The sequence below is a fragment of the Triturus cristatus genome, chromosome 4_1, assembly GCF_964204655.1.
Source record: "Triturus cristatus chromosome 4_1, aTriCri1.1, whole genome shotgun sequence".
Taxonomy (NCBI): domain Eukaryota; kingdom Metazoa; phylum Chordata; class Amphibia; order Caudata; family Salamandridae; genus Triturus; species Triturus cristatus.
The window spans coordinates 1,016,331,085-1,016,345,639 of NC_140585.1; the positions used below are offsets into that span (position 1 = coordinate 1,016,331,085).

At 40.9% G+C, this 14,555-nt stretch overlaps 1 protein-coding gene across 1 annotated transcript in view; it reads right to left on the reverse strand.

Moving 5' to 3' along the window:
- TUBGCP6 (tubulin gamma complex component 6) overlaps positions 1-14,555 on the reverse strand; it is a 492,321-nt gene that overhangs the window by 132,677 nt on the left and 345,089 nt on the right. Inside the window, exons 21-22 of the mRNA XM_085653952.1 lie at positions 12,345-12,486; positions 10,947-11,141 (exon numbers count right to left, since the gene is read on the reverse strand). Of these exons, the coding sequence (XP_085510078.1) occupies positions 10,947-11,141; positions 12,345-12,486 (337 nt within the window). The remainder of the gene's footprint in view (positions 1-10,946; positions 11,142-12,344; positions 12,487-14,555) is intronic.

Consider the following 14,555-nt stretch of genomic DNA (forward strand, 5'->3'; position numbering starts at 1 on the left):
AGACTTGCAGGTTAAGGAAGCTATTTCGCCGCCTTTCAGTATGACTAAGAAACATAAGAAAAAATTACGTAAAGCAAGGAATAAGGCCAAACGGAATTCGGTAATCACAGTACAAACTCCAGAAAAAGAACCCATTGAATTGGGTGTTGACGGAAAAAAACGAAATAAGGAAACACCTGGGAAATCAGGAAAAGGAATCACATGGAGAACAGATTTCTACAACTAAAAGTAAAAATAAATATTTTTGCTTATTCAATAAAGGTACAAGTGAAAAGCAGTTGAGAGAGGAAATTAATGAATCTTACAGTCAAAAAAATAGATCAACGGCAACAAATATAAAAAACGAAATCCCTACGAACCTGAAATAGAGGGGATTAACATAAATTCAACGGAAAAAGATGGTATATCCCGAGAAAACCTCAGAGGTTTAGAGAAAACACCAATGGAGAAAAAAGAAGCATTGTGGGAAAATAGTGAAAAACTAAAAAGCTTATCAAATCCTCAGAAAGCAAATAATCCGTACAAAGATGACGTGAAAATAAATATTGCACCAGCAGTAAGAACATTCCTGGTACAGCAAAGTACAACTCAAACCACAAATCAAAACCAGCAACACTTTCAAAATCAAATAAATCATACAAATAAGCCAAATCATATAAACACAACCCGAAATGATATGATGGAACAGACAGAGAAATATTGCACCATATTTAATAGAGCTCTCTCAGACAACGTAAGAAATGGAGAGGAGAGAGTATTCTCAAATAAAGACCATTTAGGTACTGTAAATGACAGTAGTGAGAAATCAACAGCTAATGGTAAGACACAACAGATCTTTAAACCGGAATATCATTCTAGAGGATTACAAGATATACCAAATGAGGAAATATTCTTCACCTCTTTAAATCGAATCCAATGCTAGAAAATATCTCAAGTGATGACATCGAAGCTATTGAATTTATACCAACCACAGAAAATAATCAAGAAATGACAGATTACTTTGAACTCTGGTTCTATAGCAGAACTTCTCAATAATGAAAAATAAATCTTCCTTACCTGTGGAATAACAATTAGTAAGCCTTTACCAAAGGTATATCCAAGACCCACCATCATACATGAGAATTTAAAACTTCAACAACGAAACACCAGGAAGCAGGTTTTCTCTATATTGAAAAACCCTCTCGGACAAACTAACACAACAGATGAAATGACAATGAATCAAATTAAAATTAAAAAGTCACTTAGAATAAATGAAAAGTGGATTTCTACGGCGCTTCATGGAACTAATGAACAATAACAGAACATAGCAAGACTCCCGAAAGAAAAATCAAAAAATGATAGCGAATTACTAAAACTATGCTCGTGGAATATAAATGAGGTACGTAAAAAGTTAAATAATGCCCACTTAAATTCTATGTCAAGTATCTTTAAAAAAAAAAAAAATCTCACATTAATTTTACATCTAAATTTTATGTCAAGTATCTATCAGGTAATTCTATTACAGGAAACGTGGTTCACTAATCCTGTAATATTAGAGGGTTATAAGGGATACTTTGAGCCTGCAATTAAACAACACAAATGTGGTCACCCCAGCGGGGGCTTGGCAACCTTCATAGCTATTAAGTTGAGAGTGGAGCACGAACAAGTGAGCACAAATAACCCCAATTTTCTAGCAGTAAAGTTACGATATATGGAAAACAAAAAATCTAAATCTTTAATAATAATTAACGGATATGTACACCCTACAGCAAGCACAAGGAGTAACATGTGTACTACACTTACTGGTTTTTTGTTCCAGCAAAGATGGAGGACCCATTTGCAGACCATATAGTCTCAGGAGATTTTAATTTAAACTTGCATGTGCCCTACATAAGAGATGATACCACTTTAGAACAGGACTATCAATGGGCAATCCCCCAGCAAGCAGCATATACAGCAATGAACCATGGGCAAAGCAAAATAGGTACAACCTTTGTCAAAGATATTGAAGCAATGGGATTAAGAATATTAAAGGGGAGACTCCCTCAAGACTCACCACCAGCATGGACATATCACTCACAAACCCACAAATCAAGAATTGATTATACAATGGTATTATTAAATATTTTTAGCAATATAACCTCGTTCCATATTGGGAAGGTGTTGGAAAGTGATCATTGTCAGCAAACACTTACTACAAATCTATCCTGCATAAAACATCAAACATATTTAACCACACCGGGAGAGGCGTGAACTATAAATTACAGGAGACTTATTTGGAAAGCATACACTAAAGACGATACCAATAAATTGGCCCAACAACTGGTTAAAGATTGTTTCGAAGAAAAATCTTCATCTGTTATTGAACAACGGGTATACTTCAAACAAAAATAAATTAAAACTTATGAGCGTGCACCCAAGCTGAAGAAAAATCAAAAGAAGGAAGCTGGAAAAGGAAATAAAATTGACTTATCCTATTTAACTCAGACTATGAAAAGGTCTCGCAATAAAATAAGGAGACAGATAAAAAAAATCCCCAAATGACATGAAATTCCCTACTAAATTAAAAAGTATTAACCAAAATCTGCAGAAGCTAATCTGGAATTAAAGGTACCAGGCAAACCATGATCTCTGGGTTAAGGTTCTCCACGCTAGCAAACGAACTCTAGGGAATTCTGGAAAAGGATACATGGTTTAGGATGACAGAACAAAACAGCAGTATCATCAACGTTGAGGGAAAATGATTGGATTAGCTATCTGACAATACATCTAAACTCTGATAGTGAAACAATACATCTGATCTGTAAAGGGAATACGATTGAGACGACAAGAAAGGATCTGCCTCATGAAATGGATATTTTAAAAAATCACTTATGTAAACCTAATACGGAAACAAAAAGATGGTGCACCAGGTCCTAATGGTATAACATTGCACTTTTTTAAGAAGAACCTGATCTATGGTCAGAACATCTTACAATAGTGTTTAAAGAAATTGTCAGGTCATCGACCATACCTGAATGAATCACAGAGGGGATAATTAATATGGCCAATTTATAAAAAAGGAAACTTGGCCCAGCCTGAAATTTACAGATTAATCACTCTTCAGGACACAGATGCCAAGTTATTCGCAGGAGTTTTATTATCAAGTCTATCGGCATGGGCAATGGAGAAACAGATAATTTCGCCCAACCAAACAAGATTCATCAAAGGAATGGGTACCACAACAAATATACTAGTTCTATCAATGCTAATGGATAAATGTATTTGAATGAAACAACCCCTGTGTCTGTGCTTTGTGGATTTTAGATCGGCTTTCGATTTTGTACACAGATGACTTTTATGGCAAAAATTGAAGGGACAAGGTATCCCAATTTCCCTTTTAACATCAATCCAACTGCTCTATTCTGATACTTGGGTCAGAGTTCGCATGGGAGATGGCTCAAAGCTAACTAAGGAAATTCCAACCTTGACTGGCTTAAAACAAGGATGTGTATTGGCCCCACTCCTTTTAACCTTTTTTTAGCAGACCTAACGGGCGCACTGAACGAAGTGAATGCACACCCTCCCAAATTAGCTAATACTCAGATATCAAATCTACTATAAGCAGACGATGTCATTTTACTTAGTCAAACAAAAGTGGGTCTGCAACGTCTGATAAACAGGATATCATTATACTCAAATGAAAATGGGATGATTATAAATGCAACAAAGACAAAAATCATGGAGGTTAACCAAAATTTAAGGTCAAAATACAAACATAAATGGTTTCTTGACAATAAGCAATTAGAAAAAGTAGAATCCTATAAAACTTGGGGGTGTTATCTGACAATAAAGTATCTTTTCTCCCACATAAGACTGATATGCAAAGGAAAGCAAATACCTTGATAGCTGCATTCAAAATCTTGCAGAAAACGCTAGGAGAGCTGAGTTACAGACTGTTTTTAAAAGTAATATCGGCAAAACTGTTGCCAATTTTAACATATGGTAGCAAAGCGCTGGGCAGGAAAGACTCTGAGACCATCAATAATGCAGTGACAAAAACTTTTAAAACCCTCTTCCATCTTCCTCACAATGCATCTCCGGCACAGATAAGATTGGAATTTGGATTAACTAACCAATTATTCGCACGAAAAGGCCAATTTTGAAAAGTATGGAACATAATAAACAAGCATTTGCAATGCAATAGGTCGCGCATTTACGCTAGTTTAAGTTATTGGCATTGTAAATGACAATACCTTTTATCTATGTTTTAAAAACAAAAATAAAAGGCATTGTCATTTGATATGTCAATAGCTCAAACTCGCGTAAATGCGAGACCTATTGCATTGCAAATGCTTGTCTTGATTTATCCTGCTAGGAAGTCCTTACAGAAGAAGACCCCTCCCTTCGATGCGTCTTGGGCACCCAGTGTGGGCTGTGGATGGGTTGGGGGGGGGGGGGGGGGGGGAGCAAGGAAATCTAGTGTGTAAAGAGTACACTGTGAGGACAAACCAGTTCAGATGCTCTGTCCTTTACTCCCTGTGTAACTCTGCTGGAACTTTGGGTGTCTTCAGCTTTAAACTACATACTCCCGGATTAAATGTAATGAAGGGATCAAGGAGGGGGGGCAGGAGAGAGGGGGAGGCTGGTTGAACCACAGGGAGTTGTATAGCCGGGGAGCAGTGAAAAAATACCCCCTGGTTCAGCCTTCCCCCTCCTTCCCGAAGGGTCAGGATATGTTTCGACCATGAGCCTTAAAGGAGTGGAACCGGACTGGGCGGGGGAGAGGGTAGGCAGGAAGTTACTGGACAGTGGAGGGGACACTGGGCTGCTTCAGCCCAGTCGTAAATTCTCTGGTAGGAATGCGGCCTTGGGGTGGAAGGCATTTAACGGCAGGCACCCGGAGGGGCCTCCATCTCCTGGGAATTCTGTGAGGAGAGGTGGTGCTGCTGCATGAGGTGAGGTGAGGGGTTGGGGGTGCCTAAGGGAGCAGTGGGGCCTCGGAATGGAGGGTACACAAGGCAGGGATGGATTGCGCACGCCGGCACATTAGTGCTAATGTGGAGCGTTGTGGTGGGGCGGCGGTGGGGGTGAATGTTTGCAGTAAGCAAGAGATTAAATGAATTGGGAGGGTCTTCCCGGAGATGAAAGATCTACTCTACAAAGAGTGCGGGTTGGCTTGCTTGTGTTTTATCACAACAACTGGGAGAGTTTGCTTAGAAAACAAGTTGCACCTCAGTGCCTACTGGCACCTTGGTCACGAGCTGTAACTAGGGAGACGGCAGGGTTTGGACAGTCGAGTGGGGTGCGAGTACTCTGTCTGGATAATGTGCATGAGAGGGAGGCGGGGAGTATAAGAGACGCAGTCTGGCTGGAGGTAACACTGAATAGCTGGGGTCGTTTTTAAGCAAGTGTTCCCGTCGGAATGTGGGGACCCCCTCCCTGCCCTCACGCAGCTCATTGCCTGTCTTTTCTCTTCATTGATACATTCCGGTTCGGTGGGGAGGTTGCGGGTCAGCAGGGCCGGGCACCCGTGGGTTGGAACACATGGCCGGGGATGAGCGAGGGTCTTGCATTGCTGGCTTATGGAAATAAACTTGGTTTTTCTCTTGCCTCAGATCGGAGCAGGTATTTGCTTTTAGTTTTCTTCTGTGGAGTGAGTGCTGCTTTGTTTATAGGGGTACTGGTGACTTGTCGTGCTCAGGCGTTGCGGCGTGAAGCGCTAGGAAAAGCGAGAGATGATCAACGGGACAGAGCAATTACAATATTTTCGCTTCCTTCCCCGGGCCTCCGAAGCCGTTTAAGTGGCAAGGAAAGTGCGCCTGAGTAAGGACCGTCCTTGCTTGAGGAGGGGTCGGAATTCAGCAGCGGAAGAGGAGGGAGGTTGGGGCCTCGCAGGGCCAGGGGATCCTTTGGCATTCCTACACATCTGGAAGGATGGGAGGGCGGTGCCTGGCACTAGTCAGCGCTGTGTCCATGGCCGGGGGTTGTTCACCATCACGGGTGCCCCCCTTTTTCGTCCCCCCCACGGGAAGGGTGTTGGGGGAGTTCAGTGCCAGGGCATGTGCTGCCCTATAAAGTGTTTCGGGGTTCTTGCTACTAAAAGATGGCAGTGCCCATCTGAAGGGCTGCCAGCAGCCACCCGCTATCATCATGAGAATAGAGAGTAGGCAGCGCCCCCAACCCCCCCCAAAAAAACACACGTGTTGATGTCCTGACTGGAAGTTTATTTCCGTTGCAACCACGGGCACTAATTGGTTAATACCGAACGAAATGACTGGGAAAGACCTATACAGGTAGAGCACCCTGAGGGCTCTTAGTATAAAAGAGGCAGTGCCCGTCAGAAGTGTGCCCGCTGCCCCCCGGCATCAACATGAAACTAGGGAGCAGGCACCGCCTGAGCACGTGCTGCTATAGTCAACCGACTGGAGGGTTGATTCCGTACAACAACGAGGCACCAATTGGTGTAATGGTGGGATAACTGCGGAAGAAATGTACATCTAGAGCATGTTTGCATTATTATACACAATTCAAGGACATATAACATCACTTTTCACAAAACGCAAGATGGTTACTTTAACTAGAAAGAAAATTCTCTACGAAAGGGTTTTGCTCGTGCAAATAGTGAAACTAACATTTTCCAATGCTAGAGAAGTGAAGGGAGCAAGGCTCCATGGACGGTACAATAAACAAGTGGGCTGCGTGTCACTCATTGTGCGGGCAGTATGCGTGAGAGGGTATGCACCCACCCGACCCCTTCAGACAGAGCAGAGGGGGGAAGGCTGGACCCTGAGAAAGAGACAGCAGGAGGTAGGAAGAACAAGAAACCAGTGCGGTTGCAAAAGCCATAGCGCCCGTGCTGGGTAAAGTAACCTGATACTGGAATGCAACCTGCCATGCAGCTGGCCCACTGCGTGCCGCTGATGACTGCGCTCGCTCCCGAGACACATAGGCTATGGGAGGGAATATTTAAAGAAAAGGTGGGACATACCCACGCCTTTGGCCATTTGCGTGCTTTCTTTTGTGAAAGCCTTACGCAATGGCCAATCAAACGTGTGGGCGTAAAAAAAAAAAACACATGGGAAATGCTCTAGAGAGTTGGGAGTGCTTACAAGAAGCTTCCCATAGAGCAGCGCATGCGCGCTGCGCTATGCTCGACCTAAAAATGATAACAGAAATCAAATGTCCCAACTATTATAGCAGGAAATAAATACAAATAGTAAATCATACGCCTGGAAATATTTAGATGCTGCTCTTGATGAATACTCAGCAACTCCTATTTGCAACACGTCAATAACTACACAATCATTCAAAAAATCTATTTATAAGATAACAAAACATCTATCGTTACTTATGGATAAAGACTCTTTTGTAAAAAGGAACCATCCCTGGCCACTTATGAATGGTTTCACAAAGGCGAAAGCACAACCATACCTGAAACCCCATGGTCACTGAAGCACAAGCGTATTTTCATAAAAACTCGTTTTGGTGCATTTCCCGGCTGTCATCTTATGCCGTGGTTAAGAAGAGAGGAACTGTCGTTTATGCCAAATGGGAGAGGAAAACATTATCCACTTGCTGTGTGTATGCTCAGAACTGAAAACTGAAAGAAAAACTATTCTTAAGGGGCATTTTAACGCGCGAGGAGTTCGGACTTGCAGGCAAGCTTTGATAAAATGCTTACATTCTGACACTATAACACATTTAATCTATTTTTATTCATGTTTTTACCACTTATTCGTTTTTACTTCTGGAACTCTTGCCATACATTGTAAGATTTTAATTAATCAAACAATAACGAATAAAATGAAATAATTTCACTCACACTAAAAAAAAGGCTTCTACTAATCAATTGAGGAGGCAGTGGGAGAGCCATTTGGCATTCGCACAAGCATTAAAAGCCATCATCCAAGACTGCCACTAGTACGTCAGTGCAAAAGGAAGGTGGAAGAATTGTACAACCCTCTAAGGATTCACAATCCCTAGTGGAGCCCGTAACAGGTAGACCGAATGAAAATATAACTCTCATGAGGACTCAGCAGGTTCCTCAGTGAGGAAGGCGATGATGACAACATCAACTGAGAAAAAAAGAAATTCCGTAAGCAACCTGGGCTGGAGCACAAAACTAGACCACACTAAATGCATATTGGAAAAAAGTTTGAGATTCCGAGCACTGCAATGCTCATCCAAATCTATTTGCACAGGTGAACTAGAAAAAGCGAGTTCTGATAAAACCACAGTCTGCATTAAAGAAAGGCCGCTGGACTAGGTCAAAAAGACCACAGCCTTATTCAACCCATCCATGCCTAATTCAAAATCCAGAGCATCTGTGCAAGGACTGCTACAAACAATCCCTAGGGATGCTATTTTAATTACAAATGCACAAGAAATATCAGGCAGCCTTGCCTATTCAACTTACCAATAAATCTGATACTCCGGAAGGACAGATTAGCACCCTAACTGAGTCCTGATGTGGTGCAGAAGAATGGGTAACTGCAACGGAAATATTTCCACAGCCAAAGTCCGAGACTCATTGTTGCTTTTAAAGAGCCGAATTGCGCAAATGCAAGGTCTAAGGAAACCAGACTATAAAAGAAAAGCTCTGGATAGATAGGATTCCTGGTTGATTGAGGAAGCAGAGAAAGGCCCTCAGCAAGGGAGGCAACGATTAAATAGGTTGTAGCGATACTTAAGGAAACTGTTGTTGGGAATTAAGACAAAGATCTTCCTGCATTACTTAGAACAGCTCTGGTCTACCGGGTCTCCACCATTCCTTGAAAAGCAAGACTAAGATTTCTAATAATAATTGCCTTTTTGAAGATATTCCACTAAAGCCCAAGAGAAAAACAGCAACCATATTAATATTCTCAATCTTTCTTAACTTAGTCTTAGACACGGCCAAGAGGCAAAATAAAATGCAGGGTTTTCTGCCCAAATTTAAGGAGCTGGCAATTCCAGCCTCACACAATCTAAATATTAATTGGAGAGGGTCATTTTACATGTTCACGGAGGACAAAGAGGATAGAAAGTTTCTGTCAAGAATTAAATGTGGTGAGAACCTTTTAAATAAAGGCATCAAAGAAGACTTGCATTGTACCTCTATTGCACAGTTCAGAGTTCACATAACATCGCATACTGGTAAATAAAGCTACATGTCTGGAAAATGTTACACTGTAACCATATCTTTTTAGCATGTACTAATCTAGATTAACATGGTCTGCATTTTCCTCTGATCTAGTGTTGGGTGCGGACATTTGCAAGTTGTTTTGTTTAATTTTGTTTGCATGGGGAGGGATACATCCCCTGTGAGGGCTATAACGTGGACCCACCAGCTAAAGCTACCCATCGGATGACACTGCTTTACACCATGCGGTGATACAGACAGCAGCACTTCACCACAATGTTAGAATGCACATGATGCAGGAAAATGGCTTCCTCATTGAAATTCTCTCCAAGACCAAAGGTCATGTAGTACCTTCCAATGCTTTGCAGAATGTTCAAAACTACCCCAGAGGACTTTAAAAACCCAGTGAAGGCCATGGTAGTCATCCAACCCAATGGCAGAAAAGATATTTCAAGAATCTCCAGATGACCCTGTGTACATTAGGGGCCATGTTCTGCCTGACTGGCAGTCACACGGCGAGAAAGTGAGCCATCAGCACAGGCAACAGGGGATGCTTCTCCTCCCGAAAAGGAGAGCAAACGAACAAATGCAGCAGGGAAGCTGCATCTGTGCAACCTCAGCTCAATTGCTGGGGTGTGCACTTTCTCTTATAGTAAGTATTTCTTATTGGAGAATATGGTGTCTTGAGATGGAAGCAACAGAAGACTAGTATCTATTGTCTCCAATCTCTTTGGGCAAGGAGATACGGACCATTAACTTGAGTAGGGTGGATTAGAGTAATTATCAATTATTCATGTAAAAGAATAACTTCTGGATTCTTAGTTAAACGTGCCCCCTCAGTGAAGGGAACCAGGACAACAGATTTAGCCTTCATGAGTAGAGAAGACATGTGACCATAAAAGACAGAATATATTGTAAAAAGAAAACACATGAACAACATGTGCTCCGATGACCAATGCTGCAACACTGAATACTTTGATGTTTTTGTGTGTCTCTAAGTCAATGAAATGCGCTCCATTCTGTGAATGGGAAGTTACAGTAAAAATACATTGCCTGACCCTTCATGTACTCCACTTCCAATTCTGCTGTGTTTTTGAAGCTATTGCATGTCTTCCTGTCAACCAGATTTCTTCAAAGCCTTTTTTATTCTCCTGGCCATCTGCTGGCAAAATTCACAACTTTTTATAGTGTGTGAGTCAGGGAGGTAGACCAAATATAGTGAATGTGGGTCATCCTTTTTTTCTGCCACATGTATTTGACAAGACCTGACGGCATGCCTGAGAAAAAGTAACTGAAACATTTTTTAGTAGGAAAAATCATTTGCCTTTAAAATACACTGACTGTTTGTAAAATAAAAAATAAAAGGGTGTGATAAAAAAAAATCCTGTGAAAAAGGGGCAGGAAGAACAAAGGTCACTGCTCAGGAATTTGTCACACAGGAGTCAGAATAAACAGACCTGAAGCAACTGCAAGTTTCAGGAGTCAGATTTCAGCTCTATAGAGGTATTGCCTCTTTGGCTTTTTCCTGCATTTCATTTAATTGTATTAAAAGGGGTCGTACAGTTAACTTCAATCAACTAGTTTTACTTTAGAGTGATTTAAATAAAAACAAATGGAATTAAGCAAATGTAGCCTGAGACAGGCTGCAGTTTTTTTTAAATTAAATAATGCTAATTTCAAAAGTAACATTGAAAAGGTACAAAAGAGCTCAGGGATTCTACACAAAGGTGGCACTCTTCACATTTTTATGGCAATTAACTGAGATCACGCGATAAAGACTCCCAATCTCAACATAATTAGGAATCTGAGGGAAATTTGAGTGTAACTGAAAAGAAAAAACACAATTATCAGTCTCAATTCTTACCTTATATCTGAGCTCTAGGCAGCTCAGAACATCTGGAGCATTAGGCTTAAATATTTCTGGAAGGTATTTGAGTGCAAATGAGAGGTTAACAGCAAGTTGAGAGTCCCCGTGAAGGCTATATTGCAAAGCCTTGCTTAGGACTGAATTCAGAACTAAAGGATTGAGTAGTTCTCCAGGCGTCTGCCCTGATCCCAGCTGTAAAAACGAGAAAGGAATATTCAGATCAAAGAGTTAAAGTTGTTTTCCTTTTTTTTCCATGATGTGTTTTCTTAAAACAACTATTAACAAGTTTCATTGCCATTTAGGACCAACCTTACCACAGTCATAAAACTGCAGCTATAAACTAACAATTCACGCTTGCACAACATAATCAAGGTACAAGCAATGATTTCCTGTACTATTGTACTTTGCATAACTTTTGTGTCACTTGCATCCTAAAATGGTTAGTTACTGAAAGGCCAGATACACTGCTGTTATGATGATTTGAAAGTCAATGTGTTGTTTTAAAGTTGGAAGTATATTTTGGGTTATCTCACTGTTAAAAGGGGGAAGTCGAATGTCTAGAAACATTAGTAATTTCCATCTATCACCCCACTGGGATCAATGTAACACAAGGACATTTCTTCACTATGAATGGATGGTACAAGAATTCACCCCCTTCATTATTGTGCCCTCAATCACGATCCCTCAGAGAAAAGCTTCATCCTCAGTTTTACACGGAAAGTACATAACAGATAAGGACTAGCCTGAAGTGGAATTGGAGATCGAGAGAGATCAATGACAATTGAAAGGAGATCAATGGATAATCAAGAAATTGACAAGTAGATGTTTTTTGTGGTGGACTACTAAGTACACATAATGTGAGAGGGAAATGCCATACAGCCCAAACAAGATATCAATAAAGGTTAGCATTAGAGGTGGGTGGAACTCGCTGACTTTTGCTCTGTGTAGTTACCAAAACACTTTGCGGAGTTTCAACAGCGGTGGAGCGTGCCAGAGTGTGCTGCTTCTTTCTGCTGCTCAAGTAGATTTTCTACTTGAGTGGCAGCTTTCTCGCCACGAGCGGCAGCTTTATCAAGGCGGGTGGTAGTGACCTTCTATGACCGCCTGCATTAAGAAATCTCACCGGGAGGTGGTCTAGCGCTTGATTTTCTCACTCTCCAACTTACTGTTGGCGAATTGCATGTGAGAACAAACTCCGCCACACAGCGGTTCGGCAGAGTTTTTCTGAAACCCTGTGCTTCAAGCGGAGCATGGTGTGGACAAAACTCTGCGAACACCGCCGGAGGAGCCAGGTATACAACTCACTCCTAGTTTGCATACCACTGGCAGAATAATGTGAAACAAAAACGCACCCTAATTTCAAGGTAGGTCTCAAAGTTTCTTTAAATACTGTACCTTTTCAAACAGTAAGTCGCTGAGAAATTGAGCAAATTCACCATCTTCCATCAACAGGAAATGTCTTAAGGCTTCAAAGTGCTTTTCTACGTCTAGTGCCACAAAGTAGTAGTCAATAATAGCCTTATTCACAAGGGACACACTGGAAAAAAGCAAATCCTTATAATGTAAGAAGAACTATGCCAAGCATACTAACAGAAAAAAGAGGAAAAGTCACATTCCAAGACATATCAATAAAACAGGTATGAATAAAGGACTGTGTCTGTTAAAAAACAAATGTTAATGTAAGACATCATGACTGCTAATACATCATACAGCCTATAAAATAGATAATGATTGATCAAAACAACTCCGTGAATAATAACCAAATCTGTATGCACTTTACCAAGTCAACTACAAAAAGACTACAATTATGGACTTGGCAAACAAGCGACTGTAGTAAGAAAAGAGTGTGCATTCTTTAAATAAGACATGGCAATAGAGTACTTTTCTATAAACTGGGTGCTCCCATTCCCAGTATACATATTTATCTAAAAAAAAAAATATCAAGACATGGAAGAGACTAAAATCTATTGAATTAAATAACAATGAAGTCCTCCATGTGTGGAAGGATATCAAAGTAAAGGGATTTAAGACAGACGCACTTACCAGATCTCCCTCACCAGTCCTGCATAAAGGGTGCAATTTAACATGTTGGAATATACAGATGCGAACACCCAGGATTATGGTTATAAGTCCGGAAAGGACTTTGACATTGGGAGGCCAACTAGGCCTGTATTTTCTGGATGCCATTTGATCAAAGAGTTCCAAAACCGTGATAGAGACAGCGGAGGTATAACTACACGACAGACCCCACAAGTTTCACCACTATCAGACAGATTGACTGTTCCAATTTAGCCCTTGTCAGCTATGACAATTCAATACGAAAGTAACCATCTTGGAACATGTTTATGTTCCTCGTAGACAAAGGAGTTACATGAAAGCACACCCATCATGGTTGAGTACACTTTCAGAGGAGACAAAAGCCATATTGGAAGTAGGAGAGATTTAGCAGAATAGCTGTAACTGGCAGAGAAGGAATGCCGAGCCTGTGTCAAGCAGCTAGATTCGGAGGATCCCTCCAAAGGGGAACTGTGATACAAAGAGGCTGGAGTGAAGGTACCCAAGGTTTGGTAAAGACCAGGCTAAAAATGACAAGAGGTTTTTTATTAGAAGGAAGGTATACACTGAGTAGGGTTTTGGACATTTGCTGGTTTGAAATGACAGTTACTAAAAAAATGGGCAATACAATAACCGGTGTATGAGAGTATCCCAGGTATGGGAGATGGGAAGAGATCATGGAGGTTTAATCCAAATGTTGTGCTCCTAGTGATGATAGAAAGTGGGGATTGTTTGGGGCTTGCAAACAGAGTCAAATGAAAAAACCGAACACAAATGAGACACCTTGTCTTAAGTGGAAAGGTTAGGAGACATGGTGAGCTGAGTTATTTTGGGGAGACTGTATTGACTGTATTGTTCCTTAATACTGCCTTATCTTTTCTGCACTTGCCCCTAAAGACAAGATTTATATGTGATTGAAGATGAGAGGAAATATTACATTAAACCAAGAATGGAGTTTCTTTGTTAGCTTCATCTCTCATGATGACATGGACCCCTAACACTATACTCCACCACCTTCTGGGCAATACATACATTTTTCTTATTGTTCTCTTTGAGCCAAATGGTAAAATAATCTGCCATTAAAGTTCTGTGGGTGCCCCTTTCCTACAAGTATGTAGATTGAGAAGCAGTGAAAAAAATCACTCACTGGGTTAAAGAAATATTCAAAAACACTTTTAGAAAACAGAGGTATATGAGTCTAGTGCTGTTATTTGGAATTTACAATTCTGTTCTAATCAACCATGCAAACTGAAGTGTGTACAGTGGAGTGGTCACCTCTTCATCTCCTGAAGGGAGGAATGTTTATTGACCACAGATCCTGTATCCACTGGTCATCACTAGGTCACAGACCAAAACTATATGCAGCCTTGACAAGAACTGCTTCCCTCAGTGCTAGAACTCAAATAGAGGAGCTCGATTAGCCTTAAGAACTTATCAAGCTGTGACTTTCTCACCAAAACTAGAACTTAAAACTCTTAACAGTAACATTTTACAAAATAATTGATTGCCTGCACAGGAATAGTGAGGATGTTCTTGAGCACTTATTTCCAT